The sequence below is a fragment of the Dromiciops gliroides genome, chromosome 4 (genome assembly GCF_019393635.1).
Source record: "Dromiciops gliroides isolate mDroGli1 chromosome 4, mDroGli1.pri, whole genome shotgun sequence".
Classification (NCBI taxonomy): Eukaryota; Metazoa; Chordata; class Mammalia; order Microbiotheria; family Microbiotheriidae; genus Dromiciops; species Dromiciops gliroides.
Window position 1 is genome coordinate 416,592,101 of NC_057864.1, and position 25,080 is coordinate 416,617,180.

Sequence of the window (25,080 nt, forward strand, 5' to 3'; positions counted from 1 at the left end):
TAGATTCACAGTTAAGTGTTTCCCTGCTTTTTAATTTGCTGTCATTATTTTAGGCAAGTCTGTTTATGTGCAGCATTCCTAGAGCTGTTGCCAAAGGAGAATTAAACAAATGTAATACCTAACCTTTGAGAGGTTTTATTTGGAGACTAACAGTACTGATACAAACCAGCATGCTTGTAAAGTATATTCAGGAACAATGAAATCAAAATAGTAATTCAACATAAAAACTAGTAGCACAGTGCTTTGCGTATGGTTGGCACTCTGGATTGCCTGAGGCATTTCTATCATGAGTATTAATTTTGAATTGACTTTTCCATTTCTATTTACAGAATTTAGAATTGCTTTCACAGTTCTAGGTCTCATTTCAACCACATTTCTGTTCTCTTTGATTTTCCTTTGTTGTTCCCTTAAGTTCCCTAACTTCCCAACTCCTCAATCTTCTTAAATACCATGACTTTCATTGCATGTCTTCTACAAATAGGAATGGTCATACCCTTCGTGTCACTATTACTCACAAGTATTCAAAAATCTGATTTCCATATCTGCCCATAATCTATCATTCCATCTCTCCCTATGCCTCACTCCTATACCTATTCTTCACACTCATCACTACTTCCAATCCCTTCTTCGCTCCTCAGTACTTTCTTAGACCACTACTAGTTCTCTGACTTTCTTCCCTTCCCAATTTCAACTCTATTATTTTCTACTTTCTAGTCACTCACTTCTTTCTCCTATAACCTGCTTATCTCTTTCCAAACTTTAGCACTGGATTACTTCCACCATCAGCTTCCTCTACTGAATGGATCTGGAGAAAGGTTCACAATCACACTATAAATTCGTGTTATCAAAATGGACCCTCATGATAGCAAAGTAATCCTTTCATTCCACCCTAATTAACTCTCTATGCCACTTGTCATAGAAATTGTTTCAAATATTCTCTCTTCTCAAGCCTCCCACATCTCTCTCTTTCCCCTCTCCACTGGAGATCTAGTGAGCTCCTTCCTCTTTGCCAAGGTCAAGCCATTTAACATGCCCTAGATTCCAGCAGATTTACCTTGGGCAATCTGGAATTATAGCTTTATAGACCTTAAGTTTTAACATTTTGTTTATTATAGGCTTAAAAGAATAAATTTCTGTCTTATGTAGAACCTAATTATCTTAAGAAATCATCTCTCAGTGTGCAGATATAGCAATTGAGATAAATTATGATAGCCTTAGTTAACTCTTTTAATATCCACATGGAAGTCTTAGAAGAAGACTTAGAAAATTATAAAGACCAGCTTTGTGAAAAGGAATTTGAAGTACTATAAAATGAACAGATTAGTCCACTCAAAAAGGAAACCAGCAGACTACCCCCCCAATCATCCCATCTGATCTTCAACCTCTCCCTATCTACTGTCTTCCCTTCTGCTTTCACATATGCCCAGGTCTCCCTACCTCATTCTTAGAAAGAAATTCACTGCATCCTACTGTTTTCAAGGCTCTCCTCTTTTCTCTTTCTCACTCATATTCCTAGACTAAGTCATCCATAGTCAGTGTCTCCACTTCCCTCTCTCTCCTCAACCCTTTGACTTTTGACCTCAGTACTCAACTGATCTCTTATTCACCAAACCAAATCTGATGATTTCTTAGTTCTAATATTTCTCTATTTATCTTCTTCAGTTGATACTGTTGAGCAGTCTCTTCTCCTGGTTGTTCTTTCTTTTCTGAGTTTTTGTGATAATATTCTCTCCTGGTTCTTCTCCTCCTACTTGTCGAACCACTTTTTTTTCCTTTTTTTTTTTTTAAACTTTTTGCCGACTTATCACCCATATTATAACTACTAACTCTGGGTATTCCCCCAGGCTGTGTCCTAAGCCCACTTCTCTCTATATACTTTCAACTCCTATGGCTTTGCTATCTCTATTCAGATGACTCCCAGATCTATATATTTAGCCCCAATCTCCTCCCTGATCTTCAGTCCCACATAATCAATCAGCTCCTGTACATTTCAAAGTGGAGCTCTGAGAGACATCTCCAACTCAACAGATCCAAAATCGAACTCCTCAGTGGCCTAAAATCCTTTCCTATCCTTCCCCATCTCTTTCAGAGTTATTGCCATTTTTACAGTTACCTAGCTAGTAACCTTGACTTCTTACTCTCTCTTATCCCATATATCAATTAGTTGATGATTCTTACTGTTTCTACTTCTACAACACCCCTCACCTCTTGCCCTTTCTCTCTGCTCACATAGCTACTACCTTAGTTCAGGTCTTGTACATACCAGACATATTAAATGTAAATGGAAGGTGAACTTAGAGGGAAGGGACTAGCAGAAGGGGAGCTGCCTGGGAAACACGTCTTGTAAAAGGTGGAATAGGCAGGAGGGCCTTGATGCTGACCCTTCTTGTTGATAGCGGATCACTGATTCCCATTTAAAAAAATTGCTTGCAACAAACAGTGGAGCTATGACTTTAATACAGTAAGACAGAGATATATGAATTTGTGTATTTTTACAAGTATAATAATCATTCGCCTGGGAAATTGAGGTAGCTTTATCTGATTTCTTCTACATTCTGACATATAAATTGATATAGTTATAATAATAAAGGATTATAACTGTTATGTAGTTTGCACATGCCACGATGCTGTGCAGTCACACAAATGTTCTGTTAGACCTGCCCAGGTCTAAACGTTCTATTAGACCTGTCTAATTGACATTGTGCTTCTACTAAGGGAATGGTTGTATGTTGTTAGGTACTTTCTGAAGCACTCTCTGGTTACAATTTCACAATAGATGAGATGTCCTAGTATAGGAAGAACTTGAGAAGAAGCACATTCAGGGGAAAAATAATGTAGGATCATAGATCTAGAATTTGAAGAGTAGGAGTCCTTTGAAATTTAAGAGTCCAAATCCTTCATTTTAAAAATGAAGAAACCGAGGCCTAGAGGCCAGCAAGGTATTACAGTGATGCTGGACCTAGAGTCAGGAAGATCGGAATTCAGATCTTGTTTTGGGCACTTACTGGTTATAAGTCATTTGATTTCTCTCATCTTCACTTACCTCAACTGTAGAATGGGGATAATACTAGCACCTACCTTACAAGGTTGTGAGGATAGAATGAGGTAATGTACATAAAGGGCTTTGAAAACCTTAAAGTGCTTTTTAAATGCTAGCTTTTATTAAGAAATTTACCCAGAGTCATAAGGTCATGAATAGCAGAACTGGAATTTTCGCTTTCCACACTCATTCAGGTGGCATCAGGAAATAAATTAGAGCTTTCATTCTTTGCATGAAACCCCAGAACGATTTCTGCATTTCAGATTGTGAAAGAGCAGGAACAGTGCATCGCAGCCCAATACAAAGAAGCTTTGGATTTAGGGCAGCAGGTGAAGTTATCAGAGGAGCAGATGCAGCAAACTCAGCAGGAGCTGCTGGAGACCCGCCGGCAGCAAGTTCAGGCCCAGAGAGAAGCTGAGAGACTTGCAAATGAACTAGAAGAAACAAAACATCTTTCTAGAGAGAAGGTTTCTATTCAAAACATTTTTCTTTTATTAAAGTTATTAAATTATGGCATCCATTTTTTGGATTTATGAAACAGGTTCAATGAATAAGCAATTGACTACATTATTAACCTAGATTTTTGCAATAACTTACGTATTATTAAATGAGTTTAGTACAACCTTTAAAATTTTAAAGTGAAGTGATTTTGCTAGGACCACATAGAAACAACCTTCTGTCTACTCCTTAGAGATAATCACTGATAAACTCCTTTGATCCTTTGTTCCCTATACTGGTTGGATATTAATTCAGTTTGAGGAGTCAGTTATGTATTTTGGGCCCAGATTGAAAGCATGCATACGATATACATTTTCTGCCTGACTACACTCACAGTGTAGATAAGGAATGCATATGACTGTCGTTTGGTATTATGTTTTTGTACTCTTGAGTAAGAAGAAAATTCATTAGAAAGTTACCTGCCTTACTTAACCCCAGTCCTGACTGGGTTATAATAAATGAGCTGAGTGCTAAAAGCATATAAATGGTGCTATATAACATAGGTATTATACAAAGACATAGATATAGTTACAGGCATTTGTCCATGTGGTTGATATACTCTGAAATAAGTCTTTCATCTATGTTGCTTAATTATATAATTAAGTAATTAAATATTTTTACTAACTTCAACACTGGTTTTCCTCATTATACTGATCTTCCAGTATTATTTCCACTCCTTCCTCACTGTTATGCATGTTACTATTGCTATGAATAATTCACATGCCTTGCAGACCTTATCATGCCAATCTTCACATTTGGAAGGACCAAGTCAAGAAGCATGTATCATTGCACTAGATTCTGAGGACCTTATAGGCAAGGAATCCAGTCTCATTTATCTCTGCATCTTTCACAGTGTCTTGTACAGAACAGCCACTCATCAAACATTTATTTTTCCAACTCACAAACTCATTTCAGTTCATTTGCTGAATTAGTTTAGATATAATAAAAATGAAAAGAAAATAACTCAGTTGCCTCGTATCCAATGTCTGCTTTTAAGGAGGCACATGCAAACCATTTGGCTGAAGAACTGGGGGCTTCACAAGTACGTGAAACTCAACTGGAAGCAAGACTGCAAGCAGAAGTAAAGAAACTATTGACAGAAATAGAATCACTGAAAGAAGCTTATCATCTGGAGGTAAAGAGAACAACTGGAATTAGACTCAGTGAGCCTGCACTCATGTTGATTGGACTATGTCTTGGTCAACAAGCATTTATTAAGCACCTACTATGGATGTGCCTGGGATGTGGGGTAGTAAGACTTCCTGGCCTTCAAGGACCTTACATTCATCTGGAAGAAGAGGGCATGTATTTTGGGTGATTGGTGTTGGCTCTGGAGGGTTAAGGACTTAATTGAAGATAGCTAGAAGTGGTGTTTGAGATGAGTTTTGAAGGAATGAAGGGATGCCAAGAGGTGATGAAGGTAGTGCATTGTGGCATGGGGGATGGCTAGTGTAAAGCAAGTGAAGGGGAGACAGCAAGAGACCATTAATGGATAATGAAGTCAAAAGGTAGTTTGGAGCCAGGTTGTAAAGGACTTTAAAAGCTACACAGAGGGCCTTGTATTTCATTCTAGAGGTAATGGGGAGTCACTGGAGCTTGAGTAAGAGACTGATGTGGTCAGACCTGCACTTTAGAGCAAGGATTTCAGCTGGTGTGGAAGGATCAGAGTGACAGGGAGGCCAGGAAGGAGGCTTTGCCAATGGTGCAGCCATGAGATGCTCATGACCTGAACTAGAGGGGACAGCTTTATAAGTGGAGAGGAGGAATCATGTAACGGGATCTTTGGAATGAGGGAGAGTGAGGAGGTAGGGATGACACTGATGCTGTGAACTTGGGTGACTAACAGGATGATTATGTGTGCCTTTGACAGAAAAGAAAAAAAGAAGTTCAGATGAGTTTACAAGAGGGGTGGATTTGCAGGGAAAGTTTTTTATGGTTTTGGAGATATTGAGTTTGAAATGTCTAGTTGGCGATTGGATATGCAGACCTGCAGCCCAGGAAAGAAACTAGAGCTGTATGTACCCATCTGGTAGTCATCTGTGTGGAAATGATAATTCAGCTCTTGGGAGCTGAGAAGGTCACCAAGTTAGTGTGGTGAGAGATCAGAATAGCAGACGCTGAATAAAGTAGTTATTGATTAATCAATTGATGAAATTTTACCATCCAAAGTGACTTAGGCACATCCGTAATCCCTGCTACCAAGGAAGGTTGAGGGAGGCTGGCAGATCTCTTGAGTTTGGAAGGGCTGAGCTTCAGTGGGCTAGGCTAGTTAGCTATCTGCCCTAAGTTTGGCATTAAAATGGCAAGCGCCCAGAAGCCAGGGGGCCATTATGCTGCTTAAGATGGCTACCTGGCCCAGACTAGAAATAACTGATCAAAGCTCCTGTGCCAGTCAGAGGGACAATGGGTATGTGATGAGTCCTTGAATTTACAGCCTGTGAGAGATGGGGGAATTGGGCTTAAATAGTCATGAAAGGGTCTTATGTCGAACAAGAATGTAATTCCAGATCTTCAGCTTTCATAACAGTGGAATAGCTTTGCTTGCTTCATATTTGGTAGCCCAAGCCCTATGGCCTTTATGTTAACCAACAGCACAAAATATCTGTACTACAAGTACTTCTTAGAGCATTCAGTTATGAACTGAAGTTGATCCTCCAGCACCTTTCAGAGATGCCTTTAATAGAACTGCTATTTTAAAGGCAGAGGCTCACCGAGACAGTAACTATCTGTACTGCAGGCATTCTCTCACTGTTATAGTTGTAGCCCTATCGCCTATCACAGTGCCTGGCACATAGTAGGGGCTTTATAATTGCTTGTTCATTTGTTCTCCAAATCCTATACTTGTCCTATTGTTATCTGATAATTATCTCAGCATTCCTACAGAATCACAGTTACTATGCATTATTATAGAGGGTTGATAAAAGTATTTTCTATTTGAACAATGTCTTATATAAAATTGTAATTGAAGGTGTTATCTACTCTGTGTCTCTTATACAAAGTCTCTTATACAAAGATCCCATACAATAAATTCCTCTTTAATTTAGTTCCAAAAAAATATTTTGTCTTTCCAAATAAATGTGTTTATTTTCTTTTGCTCTAGCTGATGAAACTTAGAACCAAATTAAATATCCAACTCTAATAACCTGTTCATTTTGCATGCTGGGTAATGCTCTCTGTGTTTTTGTTTTTTTGTTTTTTGTTTTGTGGGGCAGTGGGGGGTAAGTAACTTGCCCAGGGTCACACAGCTGGTAAGTGTCAAGTGTCTGAGGTCGGATTTGAACTCAGGTGCTCCTGAATCCAGGACTGGTGCTTTATCCACTGCTCCATCTTGCTGCCCCCAGCCCTCTGTGTTTTTTAAAATGATGTATGTTCTATTTTTTTCCTTAACTATCTTGTTTCATATTATCTTTTGTTTCAAAGAAACTTCTAATCTTTTTTGGAAATAATTGCATACATAGTATAAAACTCATTCCTGGTAGCATTAATTTATTGCTGCATATGCCATTTAAAAAATAGTCTTTCTCTTTGGAATGGGTATTGATGGTTAACTTTAAGTAGATTAGTTTAATATAAAAGTGAGAAGAGGTGGTATTGCAGCAAATTAAAGAATAAAGAGTGACAATCTCTAAATAGTGATGCTGGAGAATGTAGGTTTCAAAACTACCCACTCATACAGAAGCAACTTGAATAATAAGGTTTGTGGGAAAGCTAGCTCTGGGGATAAGAGAAATGAAACATTTCTAACCACAAAAAGGGCTAGGTGCTTGTTTTGCTCATATGTTTAAGTTAAATTAAGTAGTTAAATTATTAAGGAAGAATAAAACCAAACCAAATCTATGACACTTTCTTTTTGTCCTAAATACTTAGATGCTTGCACATCGAGAGAATCGTACAAAGTGGAAGTTGTCTTCAGATAGCCAAAAGTCTTCAGTTCAGCAACTAAATATTCAATTGGAGAAGGCAAAACATGAATTAGAAGAGACTCAGGGTACACTAAGCAATCTGCATAAACAAGTGCAGGACAAGAATGAAGTGATTCAAGCTGCCAACGAAGCCTTGCTTGTGAAAGTAAGTGGAATATAGAGCCTAGAAAACTGTAAAGCTCTGGATTTAAAGAAATAGGTTTCTTATGTATAAAATTTTGATTCATTAATCACTTAGGTTTCTTATATGGTTGTTTTTTTTGATAAAAACTAGGATAGGGCCATCTGGGTGGTACAGTGGATAGACTGGCCAGGTCTTAAGACTCATCTTCCTGAGTTCAAATCTGGCTTCAGACACTTATTAGCTGTGTGACCCCCAGGCAAGTCACTGAACTCTGTTTGCCTCAGTTTCCTCATCTCTAAAATGAGCTGGAGAAGGAAATGGCAAACCACTCCAGTATCTTTGCCAAGAAAACCCCAAATGGGGTCACGAAGAGTCAGACACAACTAAAAAAACTGACCAAGTAGACTGTGATGTCATTGGTTTTTTACCTATTTTTTTGAAAAGCACTCAATTCAGGTGGTGATATATTGTGTTTTTTTAATATGGTATATCCTCTCATATTGTCATAGGAAAATGTTTTGTGAACTTTAAGTCTAAATTCATGTAACCCTAGCCTACCTACTTTAAGGTTCATATTTGTTTACAGTTTGATTGCAAATAAAAAGTCAGAAAAAAATTTTCAGAATTAATAATTGTTTAACGGTTGAAAAATCATTAAAAAAAAGTTTCATTATCTATTGCTGGATTTGAGTATAGGCACTACCATGTAGACATCAGACATATAGAGTTAGATGTTCACTTTTATTTATTTTTCTCTGCTTCTAAAGTTTTGGAAATTAGAAATCAATATTAGTACACAAAGATAAACCATGCAACTGGGCTACATAACTGCTGGTATTGTATGTTAAAACTGTCAGGTAAGGCCTAAGAAAGAAAAATGTGAACTTGATATTGGAAAATCATGAAGCTCTTTTTTAAAAAAAAAATGTTAGTCTTTTATTTTCCAAATTACACGTAAAAGCAAATTTTGACATCAATTTTTTTAAAAACTTTGTGTTCCAAATTCTCTTCCTCTCTCCCCTCCCACCCCCACCCTAAGAACTAAAACAACTCAACATAAATTATACATAAGTATTCATGGCAAACAATTCTACATTATCTAGGTTGTAAGAGAAATCAGATAAAAACAAAACTTCAGATTAAGGAATTGTCAAAAAAAATGTGTTTCATTCTGTTTTCAGATACCATCAGTTCTTTCTCTGTAGATGGATTGCAATTTTCCTAAGTTCTTCAGAGTTATATTGGATTATTGCCTTACTGAAAAAAACCATGTGCTTCCCAGCAGATCATCTTACACTAATGCTGTTATTTTGTATACAGTACATTTCTCTCTGCTTCAGTTCATGTGGGTCTTTCCAGGTTTTTCTGATAGTATCCTGTTCATCATAATTTTTATATAGTATTTTGAACCTGACGAAGAATTTTCTTCACAATAGCCCAGCAGAATAGGTACCATACGTTTTGAAATTGTAGTCAATCATCATAACTATTTCCCTCTATCCCATTCCCTTCCAATGATATTTATTCTATTGTCTATCTTGTTTTGCCCTAATCCTCCTCAAAAGTGTTTTGCTACTGACTGCCCCCTCCCCTGCTCTACCCTCCCTTCATTCACCCTTCCCTCCTTATCCTCTTCCACTCCTACTTTCCTGTAGGGTTAAATAGATTACTCTTTCCTATTGGGTGTGTGTGTGTGTGTTATTCCCTCCTTAAGCCCACTCTGATGAGGTTATGACCTTTGAGCTAATTTTGTTTTCTAAATTTTTCTTCCTCCCTCCCTCCTCAACTCTCCCTATGAAATCAAGCAAATCAATATATGTCATACATGTGGTGTTATGCCAAACATCTTCACCTTCCTCAAAAGTGTTTTGCTTTTTACAGCTCCCTTCCCCAAACTTCCCTTCCCTCCTTCCCCTCTTCTTCCCCCACCCCGTCTCCTTCTCCCACTTTTCCTCATGGCAAAAATATATTACTGTACTCGCTTAAGTATGTATGTTATTCCCTCTTTGAGCCAATTCTGATGATAATGAGGTTCACTCACTCGCCCTCTTCCCCTCCCCTCCATAGGCTTTTTTTTGGTTTTTGGTTTTTGGTTTTTTTTACATATAAGGTATTTTATTTTTTCCATTACATGTAAAGATAGTTCTCAACTTTTGTTTATACAAGCTTTACAATTTCAGATTTTTCTCCCTCCCTCCCCTCCCTCCTCCCTCCCCTAGACAGCAGGTAATCTGATATAGGTTATATCTATATATCTATATACATATACATATACATATATATATATATACACACACACACATATATATATATATACACATAATAACATTAATCCTATTTCTGCATTAATCCTGTTACAAGAGAAAAAATCAGAGCAGTGATGCAAAACCTCAAAATAGAAAAAAAAAAACAACAGTACCCAAAACAAAAGAAATAGTATGGTTCAATCAGCATCTATACTCCACAGTTCTTTTTTTTTTTTTCTTGGATTTGGAGATCCTCTTCTATCATGAGTTCCCTGGAACTCTTCTGTACCATTGCATTGGTGAGAAGAATATAGTCCATTACAGTAGGTCAACACTCATTGTTGATGATACTGTGTATAATGTTCTTCGGGTTCTGCTCATCTCACTCATCATCCATAGGCTTTTTTCTTGTTTCCTTCATGTGAGCTACCTAAGGTCTCCCTATTCCACCTCTTCCCTCGCCCCTCTTCCTGTCTATTCCTCCTACCTCTTAACCCCATTTTAAAGATGTCATCATGGGTTAGCTAGGTGGCACAGTGGACAAAGCACCAGCCCTGGGCCCAGGAGGCCCAGAGCCCAAATCCGGCCCCAGACACTAGACAACCTATACTGTTTGCTCCACAAAGAACAAGGATACACAAAAAATAAATGCGTTACAAATACCATCCCTTCATATTCGGTTCAGACCTGTGTCCTTTGTGTATTCCTTACTGAAAAAGTTCTTATGAGTTGGAAGTATTATTTTCTCATGTATGACTGTAAACAGTTTAACATTTTTTTAATTGAATACAGTTTAACCTTTTAATGTCCTTCGTGATTTCTTTTTCCTGTTTACCTTTTGATGATTCTCCAGGGTCTTGTATTTGAAAGTCAATTTTTCTATTCGGTTCCCGTCTTTTCATCACAAATGCTTGAAAGTCCTCTTTTTCATTGAAATCCCAATTTTTCCTCTGAAAGATTATAAACAGTTTTTCTGGGCACGTGATTTTTGGCTGTAGCCCTAGTTCCTTTGCCCTCTGGACTATCATATTCCATGCCCTCCTATTCTTTAATGTAGAAGCTGTTAGATCTTGCTTTATCCTTATTGGAGCTCCACAGTATTTGAATTCTTTTTTTCTAGCTGCTTGCAGTATTTTCTCCTTGACCTGGGAGTTCTGGAATTTGGCTATAATATTCCTGGAGGTTTTCCTTTTGGGATCTCTTTCAGGAGGTGATTGGTGGATTCTTTCAATTTCTATTTTAGCTTCTGCTTCTAGAATATCAGGGCAATTTTCCCTGACAATCTCTTGGAGGATGGTGTCTAAGCTTTTGTTTTGGTCATGGTTTTCAAGTAGTCTGATGATTTTCAAATTCTCTCTCCTGGATTTATTTTCCAGGTCAGTTGTTTTACCTAGGAGATATTTCGCATTGCCTTCTATTTTTTTTCATTCAATTGGATTTACTTTACCGTGTCTTGGTTTCTCATAAGGTCACTAGCTTCCATTTGTTCAATCCTAATTCTTAGGCAATTATTTTTATCAGACAGCTTTTTTATCTCCTTTTCCATTTGACTTTTCAAAGTGTTGACTTTTTTCTCATGACTCTTCTGCATCGCTTTCATTTCTCTTTCCATTCTTTCCTCCTTCTCTCTACATCTTCATTCTATCTGTCCTACTTTCTCTTCAAAGTCCCTTTTTAGAGCTTCCATGGCCTGAGACCAGTTCATATTTTTCTTGGAATCTTTGGATGTAGGGGCCCTGTGGTTGATTTCCTCATCTGAAGTTGCACCTTGGTCTTCCTTGTTGCTGAAAAAGCTTTCTATAATTCTGAACTTTCTTTGCTTGCTCATCTTTTACTTGATTTTAAACTTTCCACTGGGAAGGGGGGGCCTGCTTCTCAGCTCCACTCCTGTTCCTAGTTTCAGAGGGTCCCAGGTGTTTTGGTTTGAGGGAGGGCAGGTTTTGCTCTTGCCTGGCCTGTTCTCTGGTCCCGAGATAACCTCAAGCCTACTTACTAAACAACCAACCAGCAAAGATTTCTGTGGTGTGGTTCTTAGCTTCAACAAGCCTGTGCCACCCTGCCCGCCCACCCACCCCCACCCCAGCCTCCTGCCTCTCAGGATTTCTTCCTGGTTCTCCGCTGGGGTGGGACAGCTGAATTCTTCCCCTGGTTCTGCTGGTACCCCTACACTTCCCCCCTCCTCCAGCCATCCAATCAGCCCTCTCACCCGACCACATGCTCAGTTCTAGAAGATGCTGGTGCTGTAGCTGATTCAGAGGCTCTGGGATAAATTTCTCTGGCGGCGTGTCTGGTGTGTCTGTCAGCACGATTGCGGGGTTAGACTTTACTCGTGGTCCAGTATGGCCCCCTGAAATCTATCTATAGCTGGAGAATAATCTCAGCCTGTATTTTTGTGTATTTTTATGCTCCAGGGGTTCTTTTATTGCTGTTTTGGGGGTGATTCTATCAGGAGCTCTGTGTGTTTAATGTCTTTCCTCTGCCATCTTGGCTCTGCCCCCTCTTTTAAAAAGTAATAACTTTTAAGTGCAATAGAATGTAAAGTTACTGAAAATCCAAAAACTCTTTTAAGAAGACTTCTTTTTAAAAAATTAGGAACACTTAAATGTCTTTTCTGGTATGTCTCTCTGTTATCCACACTAATGGAAGTTTTTATGAACACATTTTTTGTACTTTTATTGAATTATGATCATGTTCTGAAAGTTAATAGTTTAAACAAAACATCAAAGCCCTATTGTAAAGGATGGACAGAAAAAAATAGAAGGTTGCCTAGCTTCTCCATCCTATTTTCTTTCCCCAAACTAATCCTGCTTCCCCAAATCATGTTGAGATGAATTACAGTATAAGATTCCACTTATCAAGTAAGTGTTCAGATATCTGGCATCCTTGATTGTTCAAAACAGACCAGACCTGCAAGTAAACACAAAATACCTTGTGTTTATGAAAGATAGAATTTGCTAGAAAAAAAGCCTAAGGACATGAAAATGACAGAAGCCATGACTATTTCTCAATAAGAAAACCTGAAGAAAAGAGCTTTTTTAGCTGGCACAGATAATAAGCATAGAAACCAGGGAAGAGAGACAGGAGAAGATGGGGCAGTCAGCAAATCTACAGAGATGACCCCACGTCAACCACCAGCCATTTAGAGAAAGTAGCATCAAGCATGGAAATAACCACAAGGGAGCAAGAGAAGAAGCTCCCACTGGAAAAGCAAAAGCAGGGAGGGGATGACAGGACTCACCTAGCCACCCAAAGACCTTCTGAAGGCATCCCTGCATGACAGCAGCATGCAAAAAGTGCTGTTCCTAATCATCACCCTAAGTCATCAAGAAACGGTTATATTCCACAGTCCACATATATTTTAGATGTCTACCAAGAAATTTAAATTAAAAATTCAACAGCTGATTAACTGTGATAGAATTGATTCTTTTCAGCAATACAGTGGTCCAAGATAGTTCCAAAGGACTCATGATGGAAAATATTCTCCAAATCCAGAAAAAAAAAGAAAAAGAACTGTGGAATCTAGATGCAGATCGAACCATACTATTTCTATTGGGCTTTTTGTTGTTGTTGTTTTTTTTTTAAGGTTTTTCCTTTTTGCTCTCATAACATGACTAATACAGAAATATGTTTAATGTGATTGTACATATATAATCTATATCAGATTACTTGCTGTCTTTGGGAGGGGCGAGGGAGGGGAGGGGAGGAGAAAAAATTGAAACTAGAAATCTTATAAAAACAAATATTGAAAACTATCTCTAAATGTAACTGGAAAATAAATAAAATATTTATATGGGGAAAAAGTCAACAGCAACACTTTGTGTTATTTAAGATAGCTCATGCTACAACTATGCCAAATAACTGAGATAGTACTATATAATGGACTAACACAAGATAAATTGCTACAGATTCATTGTATTTTTCTTCTGTAAATTGGGTTGGAAAGGTTGTAATTAAGCACTTTGGTTTAAAGGACAGATCCTTTGTCTACCCATCTAGTGTCAGCAAATGATTTTGTAGAGTACTTTACTAAAATGTGCTAATAATAAGAACCTGAAGGAAAAATTTCCCATGGAAAAAAACTGGTACTATGAATATCCATTTGCAAGTAATCTACATCTAGATAGATTGTAAAGATATTGAAAGGGAGATATGTATAGCCAAAGAGAGGGGAAAAAATTATATTTGCTTCATGCTTTTTGGATGCTAAATTTCAGAAAACTAATAAAAATAGAAGGTTTACACAATGCCAGATTGATTTACTAAATAATGATAATCTTTTTTTTTTGCCTCATAGCTTTCCCTATCATACAGTTTCAAGTGAATTTCTGTTCATGATAATTTCTTTTGATAAAAAACATGATATTAGGCAATTCTACCTAATACACATTTAATCTCTTTTGGAAGTTCTGAAGGGGAGAATCATTTTTTAAGCTTCCCATTTAATTCATTTTATATTAAGTAGTGCCTGTCAGTATAAAATTAATTGCTGTTTACTTTTCATACCTCCCCTTGGGTTGAATGAGGTAATGTAAATATTTTTTAAAGGGCCTTCTACTTAGCTGTGTGCTGCCTAAAGAGGGTAAAAATTTGTAAATGAGAGCTGTTGAGTGGTATCAACATGATTTTGTAGCCTACTAAACCAGGGAGAACTTGAAAGCTGGATAGAATAAGCGGGGGCTTTGGAGCTATGAAGACCTGGATTCAAGACCTGCCTCTGACACTTCCTGACTCTGTGATGTAAGGCAAACTTCTCAGTGTTCTAGGCAGCTGGTCTAAGACTAGAAGGTACCATCCCTCATCGGTACAGAGTTTCCTCACTTAGTATTTCCCTGTGCTTAATGAAATCACAGGTCCAGTCCCTATCTTATTTAGCTCTCCTCAGTCCTGAATAGGAATGAATCCTAACATTTATTCTGGAAAAAAGACAAAATATAGGAAAAACTTAAAACAGACTTTTCAAATCTACAAGCAGTTCTTAAGCTTGCCAGGCACTGTACTAAGTACCCGACGGAAATACAAACAAAGGCAAAAACAATCCCCCCTCCCTCAAGGAGCTCACAGTCTAATGGGGGAAACAACAAATGTAATGTACAAATAAGATACACACACACACACATACATACACACACCCATATATAAAGGATAAACTAAAGGTAATCTCAGAGGAAATAAACTAGGGCCCTCCCTGATAAAGGAACTAGGAAAGGCTTCTTACAGAAAATGAAAGTTTAGCTGAGACTTGAAAGAACCCAGGAGATAGAGGCTATGAGAGAGAGAATTCAAAGCCTAGGGAAATTAAAAATTCATGGAGTCCCTTTTAACCCAGCAATACTAGTACGAACTCTATACCTGAAAGAGATCAGAGAATGAGGAAAAGGACTCATATGTAAAAAATGTTTATAGTGGCTCTTTTCATAACAGCAAAGGATTTGTAACTTAGGAGATGCTATTAGTTGAGGAATGGCTGAATAAGTTATGGTATAGGAATATGATGGAATACTATTGTGCTATAAGAAATGATGAAAGGGATAGTTTTAGAAAAACCTAGGAAGACTGGTACAAATTGATTCAGAGTAGAGTCAGCAGTACTATGGGAACAATTTAAGCAATAACAATACCATAAAGACAAACAACTTTGAAACATAATGGAACGAACCACAGTTCCAGAGGACTCAAGATGAAACATGTTATCCACCTCTACATAGAGAGGTGATGGACTTAGGGTTCAGATTGAAGCATATGTTAATTTGGAGGTAGGGGGACCTGGCTAATATGATCATTTGTTTTTCTTGACTATATATATTTGGGGGGGGGGTGCAATGAGGGTTAAGTGACTTGCCCAGGGTCACACAGCTAGTAAGTGTCAAGTGGCTGAGGCTGGATTTGAACTCAGGTCCTCCTGAATCCAGGGCCAGTGCTTTATCCACTGTGCCACCTAGTTGCCCCTTTGCTATATATGTTTTTAATAAATTTTGTTTTTCATGCTCTACCAATGGGTGTTTAAGATGAGAGGGAGAGAATTCAGAACTGAAAATAAAATTGAATTAAGAAAAAAAATGCATGGAGTCATGAAATGGAGTGCCTTGTTTGAGGAACAGCAATGGGACCAATGTCACTGAATCATTGGAGAGAGTAAGGTGTTAGGAGACTGGAAAGGTAGGAAGGGGCCAGGTTATGAAGGGCTTGAAAAGCCAAATTCATACTCAAAACTGTGAATGCTTCTCTAGGAATATCTGTAGAAAGTAATGCGACCTCCTTTCTTTCTGGGTCTGAAATTCCTGATATGTGAGTGACCAAGTTTTTAATTTTTATTTAGGAATCAGAGGTGACAAGATTGCAAGCCAAACTTTCTGGACGTGAAAGGACAGAAGGCTTCAAGTACCTACCAGTCTCACTTTTGTCTCCCACTGAAATTATGTATGATGTTCAAGATCCGAGGCTTTGCAAACAACTTCAGCCATCATTTTTCAAATGTAGAAAATTGCGTCGCTCTATTAGTGCCAGCGACCTAAGTTTCAAGAGTGTTGACAATGAAGATCTTTCTGAAGAACTCTTAGAAGATCTCAAGCAAGTACTCATTCAAAATCCTTTACCAACAGAAGAAGAAAATAAAAAAGATGTGCTTTATACTCCATCAGATGTATTCGACTCAGTGACATATGATGCAGATGATGATGCAGCTTCTCAAAGTAATGACTTCACTACTCTTAGTGGAATGCTAAAATACATAAACAAAGAAGTGAGACTGTCAAAAAAGTCTTCCATCTCGGCATTTGGTACAAATCAGGTATTATGCCTATGTGAAAAGGACATGTTTGTCCAGTAGTGGATATTGTTTCTGTATTGCAGAAAATATTTTCAGATAGAATTTTCTGTACTGTGAAAATTCCTTTTGCATTTTGCTTAAAGTTAATAGTTGGGAGAAAAATTGGTGTTTGTAATAGAGGAATTTTTTCCCTCTTACAATAGAGGAATTTTAATTAGAAAAACTAAAATAATAACCATTTTTAAACATGGTTGGGAGCCTTTTCTTCTATGAAGGGAAAATGATACACAGGAGAAAATTAAGGGCTGCACAAGGAAAAACTAATGTCTTTTTTGCTAGAGAAATATGAAATATTTGACTTCTTTTAAAATTAAGAGCAGGAAATATACAATTTTATTCAGTAAATGTAACAAATACTAAAAATACACTTCAGTTCCACAGGGGAAGAGTTAAGAAGATGGCAAAAAGTCAGAGACAGAAGAGAAATGGAAGGGTGAAGCTCACAGAGAGGGAAAGACAGAAAGTCTCAGTAGGTTCTGAGGTGAATTGCAGTTAATAGAGATAAATTGCCCTAATTATAACTTGTTTATATAGCTGGGCTATGGACATCAGAATAAATTATTATTGGTTGTCACTGACTTTTGAAGAGTTGCTTGGATTATTAATCACTATTTATAGCTTTTCATTTCCATGCCCAATTCATTGATCTGTTCTTTATTTTATTGATATGAGAATTTAGAAAGATAAATTTTCCCCTAAGTACCACTTTGGCTGCATCCCATAAATTTTGGTATGTTGTCTCATTGTTGTCAATCTCTGATGAAATTATTGATTGTTTCTATGATTTGTTCTTTGATCCACTCATTCTTTATGATTATATTATTTAATTTCCAAATTAATTTAAATCTATTTTCCATGGCCTTTTATTGAATGTAATTTTTATTGCATTATGATTTTTGAAAGGATGCGTTTAATATTTCTGCTTTTCTACATTTGTAAGGTTTTTATATCCTATTACATGGTCAGAAAAAATATATTCCTTTCTATTCTCATTCAGTTTTCACGGAGGCCTATCATATCTAACTTTTGTAAAATTCTGTTCATCTCCTTAACTTTTTTCTTGTTTATTTTTTGGTTAGATTTATCTAGTTCTGAGAGGGGAAAGTTGATAGTTTTACTGTTTCCTCTTGTAACTCATTTAATTTTCCCTTTAACAATTTGGATATCATTTGGTACGTATATATTAAATATCAACATTACTTCATTACCTATGGTTCCTTTTAAATATGATGTAGTTTCCCTGCTTAACCCTTTTAATTAGGTCTATTTTTGCTTTGTTTGAGATCATGATTGCTACCCCTGCTTTTTTTTTTTTTTAAACTTCTGCTGAAGTATTATAGACTCTGCTTCAGGCACTTACCTTTACTCTCTGTGTCTCTCTGCTTCAAATGTGTTTCTTGTAAACATCCATTTTGCTATCCATTTCTATTTTATGAATGAGTTCATCCCATTCATATTCACAGTTATGACTAATTTCCCTTCATTCTATTTTTCCCTGTTTATCCTTTTCTCTCTCTCCTTTCATCCTGTCCCTCATGAAAACTGTTTTGCTTCTGATCACTGCCTCTTCCAATCTTCCCTCTCTTCTATCAGCCCCACTCTTCTCTTATTCCCCACCCCTCCTACTTCCTTACTGAGCAAGATAGATTTCTGTACCCAAGTGTGTATGTTATCCCTTTGAGTCAATTCCGATGAGAGTAAGGTTCAAACATTACCTTCCACACCCCCATCTTCCCTTCCATTATAAAAGCTCTTCCTTTCAGACCTCATTTATGTGAGATAATTTACCTGATAATTTACCCCATTCTACCTCTCCCTTCCCTCTTCTCTCAGTACATCTCTTAATTTTTTTACATCATCCCATTAAAGTAAACTTATACCTGTGCTTCTCTCTATCCATGTTTACTCCTTCTAACTGCTCTAATAACGATAAAGTTCTTAAGAGTTACAAATATCATCCTCTTATATAGGAATGTAAACAATTTAACCTTATTGAATCCCTCATCATTTCTTTTTCTTGTTTACCTTTTTATGCTTCTCTTGAGTTTTATACTTGAAAGTCAGATTTTTCTCTTCAGCTCTAGACTTTTCATCAGGAATGCTTAAAAGTCCTCTATTTCATTGAATGTGCATTTCCCCCCCTGAAATATTATACTTGGTTTTGCTGGGTAAGTGATTCTTCCTTGTAATTATTGCTTTTTTACCTCCAGAATATCATATTCCAAGCCCTCAAGTTCTTTAATGTAGAAGCTGCTAAATCTTGTATTATCCTGATTGTGGCTTCACAATATCTGAATGTTTTCTTTCTGGCTACTTGCAATATTTTCTCCTTGACTTGGGAGCTCTGGAATTTGACTATAATATTCCTGGGAGTTTTCATTTGGGGATCTCATTCAGGTGATTGGTAGATTCTTTCAGTTTCTATTTTACCCTTTGGTTCTAGGATATCAGTCAGTTTTACTTTATATTTTCTTGAAATATGATATCTAGGCTCCTTTTTTTGATCATGGCTTTCAGATAATTCAATAATTCTTAAATTATCTCTCCTCAATTTATTTTTCAGGTTCATTGTTTTTCCAAAGACATTTCACATTTTCTTCTATGTCTATAAAGTCATTAGGTTCCACTTGCATTTATCCCTCCTTTTCCATTTGGCCAGTTCTGTTTTTTAAAGAGTTCTTCTCTTCCATGGATTTTTGTGCCTCTTTTGCCATTTGACCTATTCTGTTTTTTAAGATGTCATTTTCTTCAGTATATTTTGTGCTTCCTTTACTAAGGTATTTACTCTTTTTCATGATTTTCTTGGATCACTGTAATTTCTTTTCCCAATTTTTCCTCTACCTTTCTTATTTGATTTTTCAAATCCTTTTGGAACTCTTCCAGAAATTCTTTTGGGGCCTCAGACCAATTCTCATTTTTCTTTGAAGCTTTGAATATAGCTATTTTTGCTTTGCTGTCTTCTTCTGAATTTGTGCTTTGATCTTCCCTATCATCATAGTAACTCTCTATGGTAAGGTTCTTTTTGTGTTGTTGTTTGTTCATTTTTCCAGCCTAATGCTTGACTTTGAATTTTGTTAAAGTTAAGCTCTGCTTCTGGAGTGGAAGTGACTGTCCCAAGCCGCAGGTTTTTTTGTGCTGCTGTTTTCAGAGCTAGTTCTGGGGATCTGTGAGTTTTCAGTTCTTCCAAGATGGTATGATTTAAAGAGAGGTGTGGTTACTTCTTTCCTGTCCTGTCCTCTGGTCTGTGACCTACCACAAACACTCTTTTCCACCCTGGAATTATGACTAGGGTCCTGGCTCCTGCTACTGCTCTTTCTCTCTCAGGATCTATGATCTGGAACCCCATAAGTGCAATGCAACAGAGTACCGTACTCAGTGCCAGCAAAGGGTCCCTCTGAACAGTTATCCAGCCCCCTTACTATCTGTGGGCTGAGAGCTCTAGAAGCTGCTGCTGCCCATTAAATCACTTTCCTACTGACCTTCTCAATTGTGTGGGAATGGAAAATTGCTTCACTCCTTCCTTTTGTTAGTTTCACCACTCTAGAATTTGTTTTGAGGCTTCATTTCAAAGTCTCAGAAGAATGCTTGCCTTTTCCATCTTGGCTTTTCCTCTATTCATAGCTTTTCAGCTTTACTAAGACAATAGCAGTTATCCCTTCCATATCATGGAGGCCAGGGGCACAGGACCCCTGCAGTTCACATAAAATATTTTGGCCTTCTCTTCATACCAGAGAAGAAGTCCGAATTTTTTCTTTTTCTTTTATGGGGTGTTTATAGTACCTTATTGTAAAATTTGGGTTAAGTATTTAGTTATAGACTCTGTATCATCCACTGGCCTTCATGTGTCTGTCATCTGTAGCTTCTGTAAAATTCCAAAAAGAATTCCCATTTAATTTCTTATGCCAACCCGCAATATATTGAAATCACAATGGGGAAAGTCACAACATGGAAGGGATAACTGTACAGGATTTAGAGCTGGTAGGATCCAGAAATCAAAAGCTAGGCCATTAGTTGTGAACTCTAACCTTCTACCTCTACTAAAAATACCTTTATTTCTCTTCATATCTTATCTCAAAGGAAGAGGAAAGCCTTTCTTTTCAAACCTAACAACTTGAACCTGTACTTTCTATCCCATACTATTCCTACTACTCTTGAATTTTGCCACCTCTCTTATACATCGAGAAAATATTTATCTATGTGGAAATCTATAAACCTGAAAGGACTAGAAGAGGCAAGGGAGGGAAGCATGGTAAAAGGGCACTTAGTTGGGGACAAAAGGAGAGAGAATTAGAGGTAATCCTTTTGGTGGGAATATATTACAAGCTACAGTATACTTCATGAAGTATTTGGAAAACATATTACAGAATACTAGAAGAAATGTATGGCGAATTCCAGTAGCATATAAGCTTCTTGAAAGCAGAGGTTTATGTCCTTAGTACTTAAAACAATGCTTTACACACAGTAGATACTTAATAAATGTTTGTTGAATTGAACCGGTATAGATTACAAAGGTGTCACACAAAGTGAAAGGACCTAGGCTTCTACTATCCAGGCATCTGTGAGAGAGGTCTTTCTCTGTTAAAAGCAGAAAAGCTGATAAATTCTTGTCACATCTTGCTAGTAATTTCATCTTTCAAACCTAGAGGAAGCCCTGAGGGGAATTACTGTTCTGGACCTGATCCTTATTAATAAGGAAGAACTAATTAGCTGCTGAAGTAGGGACCCTGGGAGGAAGTAGCTATTCTATTTTAGAATTTAAAGGAAGGGCAGCTAGGTGGCACAGTGGATAGAGTACTGGCCTTGGAGTCAGGAGTACCTGAGTTCAAATCCGGCCTCAGACACTTAACACTTACTAGCTGTGTGACCCTGGGCAAGTCACTTAACCCCAATTGCCTCACTAAAAGAAAAATAATAAAAAATAAAATTACAGTGCAGCTATATTTATAAAAAAAAAGAATTTAAAGGAAGGAAGTTTGAGTCATAGTCTGACATGTTCTCTAGATTTTAGGGAAGTAGATGTCAAGGAGTTCAGGGAAAGGTTAAGGTAAAACTCTAAAATAGGAGTTCAGATCAGGAATGTCTGAGGATTTCAAGAATAAAATTCTGATAGGCAACCTAAGGTAATTATGAATAAGAAATGGGGGTACCATCCAAAGAGACATATCTATACAGAGAACTCTTCAATGAGCTTAGCTTTTAAAAGGACCTGTTGAAAAGTATATATGATGTTATGTAATTGAGCATGAATACAAAAGAGTGGAACTGTCCCACAGGTTCAACATCAGGAAGGATAAAGCCCAGTATCAGCTACTGTGGAAAACAAAAAAGTGGGGTTTGATTATTTATGATTATATTTTAGCTCTGAAGAAGATGAAGGAAAGGATAGGTCCCCATCCTACAGAAATAATTCTTGCTTCAGGCGTTGGTCAGACTAACTGACCTCTGAAATTCCTTCCAACTCCAAAGCTCCATGACTCTTAGACTCCTTAGAATGGATGGAAAGATAATACCAGACAAAGAGAAGAAACTGGTTCAATTCTGCATGTGTTTATTAAGTATCTATCACATTCTAGGCACGGTTAGGAACAGGGGATACAAAGACATAAACAAAACATTCCCTGTATTCAGAAAACTTAAATTCTACTGGGGGAAATAACATTTACACGGAGAAGTAAATACAAAATACATTCAAAATACAATACAAAGTAAGTTGGGGGATAGGATAGAGTACTAATAATTGTGGGATAGGATGGGGGGGGGGATCAAGAAGAGCCATCCTGTAGGGTGGGATGAGCCCTGAGCTGAGAATTAAAGGAAGCTAAGTATTTCAAGAGGCATTCCAAGAAGAGCATTCCAGACATAGGGTACAGTTCATGCAAAGGCACGTAGACTGGAGATGGCTACTTCTACAACAACCACATTCATACTTGATTCAGTAACCAGTAAGACTTTAGAATTCTAATTATCATGTTGGCTGGTAATGCATTTTGAGATTCAGGAAGTTAGAAATGACTGGATCTTCATACTCATTTACATGTTTCTTAGATCTGATGGAAATACTTCAAGGTAAATTATTAATATTTTTATACCATTTTGTAGAATTTTATATCCTTTCAAATGAAAGCTAGAGAACCTCTGGTCTGTGGACTGCCAAGTGGCCCTCAGCTTGATTTCCTACAGCCCTCAGAGTAATATTGCTGTAGCTGCCCAGAAAATACATTTACCTGGGTGGCCTATGGCTATCCTATTCAAAGTGGGGCTTCTGAAATTTTTTTAATTAGAAAAATAGGAAGAAGTAATAACATCCCAGAGCCCAAGACCTAAATGTCACACCCCAATGTACAAAAATAGTTGACTAATACTTTAAATTATACTAAAATTCTTTTTCTTCAGTCTCCCATTTTCTTTACTTCTACTTGCCTTTCTCTATGCTTTTTGCGTTTCTTTGCTTCTCTTTCTCCCTTCCTCCTCTTAGCTTTTTTCTTCTTTATCTTCTTTTCCCCTTGCATTCCCTTTCAAGGATCAAAGCAAGAGTTCAGTTACTGGAATCAAAGTGCAAAGTCAGAACAAGACCACCAAGCAAGGCTGACTTAATGACAAACCAATGAATTAGATATTCCAGGGCCAGATTGGTCTCTGAGTCTATAGGGGAAAGATTAAGTGGGCCTACCTTTGGGAACAGGTGGAATCTGGAGACAGGGAGCCAAGTTAGTCATAAAAAGAAATTTTTCTATTAATTTAATAAAATGTTATGTTCCCTGTTCTTAATTTTAAAAATTCAAGTGAATATAACCTTTAATGCATTTTTTTTTTCAAAAAAAATCTACTGATATGAATTTAAGTCTTCTTTGAATGTTTCATTACGTGTGGAGGTCATACTGAGCTCTGGACAGTTATGTCAGCAGGACCCAAATTCTGCTCAGTCTTATCAAGCTAGAAAGACTTAGAGTATGTGGAACTATCAATGATTATCTGCATCCAAGGACCAGCCTCCTTAAATTCAGAGAGGCTCATCACCACATTGACTACACAGTGATTAGTTTTTCAGTAGAGCATTGCTCAAAGACCAGCTCCAAGTGGTAGAAGGTTTGCAATCTGCTTTGGTGGAAGGAGTGCCCATGCCTACAAGATCATAGACCTTGGAAATGTTAGGAGTAGTTTTTTACTTCCTTGTAGCCCTCGGTTGATTTTTTTTCCCTGTGGTTCAGCAGACCTTTATAGAAAAAATGTTCCCCATTTAACTTATGTTAAATTGTGCTCTTAGCTATGGGCTAAGTCTTAGCTGTGGACTTTCAAATAATGAATCAAAAGGATAATATTTCAAATATATTAACCTGTTCATTTCACATTATTGCAGGAAGAAGATTTGTAATTAAATGAAGATACTTGTATAATGAGAAAATTGAACCATTGGCACTCTATTATACTTAAGTAATGTATAGAGTTTATATTTTATATTGACTATTTTTATCACTGAATAAATTTTATATTTAACATTTCATTTTCTTTTGAAGGAAGTATTTTTAAAACCTTAATTTGAATTTCAGGTAATAATTTTTAAAAATTACTTATTAGCTCTTGTTAATAAACCTAATAATATATTTTTGGTCTTTATTTGACATCTAATTAGATGCTTTGTTGATTTGTTAGTACTTTTAAAAATGCTTTAGGGTATTTTCTAAGTCTATAGCCAAATTGTTAATGTATTTGCATATTAATACTTAATTTTTTTAAAATCAGTAGATAATGATTAATGTAAAAGACCATTCTATTATTGCTTTTATTGTGGTTACTAGTTAGCCCCTGTTCATTCTCCATGGTTGGGATCAAATGGAATCTTTGTCTTGGTATTGAACAGTAACAAGATAAGTATGTAAGCTTTATCACCAAGCCATGCTCCATTCTTATAATATGGTCCAATATAGAATATAGTGACTGACTTTCCTTTCCTAGAAGTTCCAACAGAGAGATAGGCTTTCTATAGGCATCCTCTTCCAGAGCAAGTTGGGACAACCTTGCCCAGTTTGCATACCACAATTCCTGACAAACATCACATAGCATTCACATAGCCACAGGTAGCTGGATAGGACATCAGACACTTAAGAAGAAAGAGCCGGACAATTTAGTAATTAATACTGAAAGCAAGCCAAACCACACCAAGGATTTATTTGCCAGAAATACTCCACAACTCAGTGTTGGTTTTTTTTTTGGTGAGGCAGTTGGGGTTAAGTGACTTGCCCAAGGTCACACAGCTAGTAAGTGTCAAGTGTCTGAGGGCAGATTGAACTCAGGTCCTCCTGCCTCCAGGGCCAGTGCTCTATCCACTGCACCACCTAGCTGCCCCAGTGCTTTTTCACTAGAAAGAACACATGCTGGAAGAGGGATTAATATTGGAAGTAATAACTAGCAGAAAGGACCCACTT

The 25,080-nt window shown here is 37.1% G+C and overlaps 1 protein-coding gene across 1 annotated transcript in view; it reads left to right on the plus strand.

Annotated features, from left to right (window-relative positions):
• The window catches only part of CCDC18 (coiled-coil domain containing 18), an 89,678-nt gene extending 65,559 nt beyond the window's left edge, over positions 1–24,119 (plus strand). Inside the window, 5 exon segments of the mRNA XM_044001670.1 lie at positions 3,304–3,507; positions 4,536–4,673; positions 7,406–7,606; positions 16,148–16,618; positions 24,015–24,119. Of these exon segments, the coding sequence (XP_043857605.1) occupies positions 3,304–3,507; positions 4,536–4,673; positions 7,406–7,606; positions 16,148–16,618; positions 24,015–24,029 (1,029 nt within the window). The 3' untranslated portion in view covers positions 24,030–24,119.
• Positions 24,120–25,080: the final 961 nt, after the last annotated feature.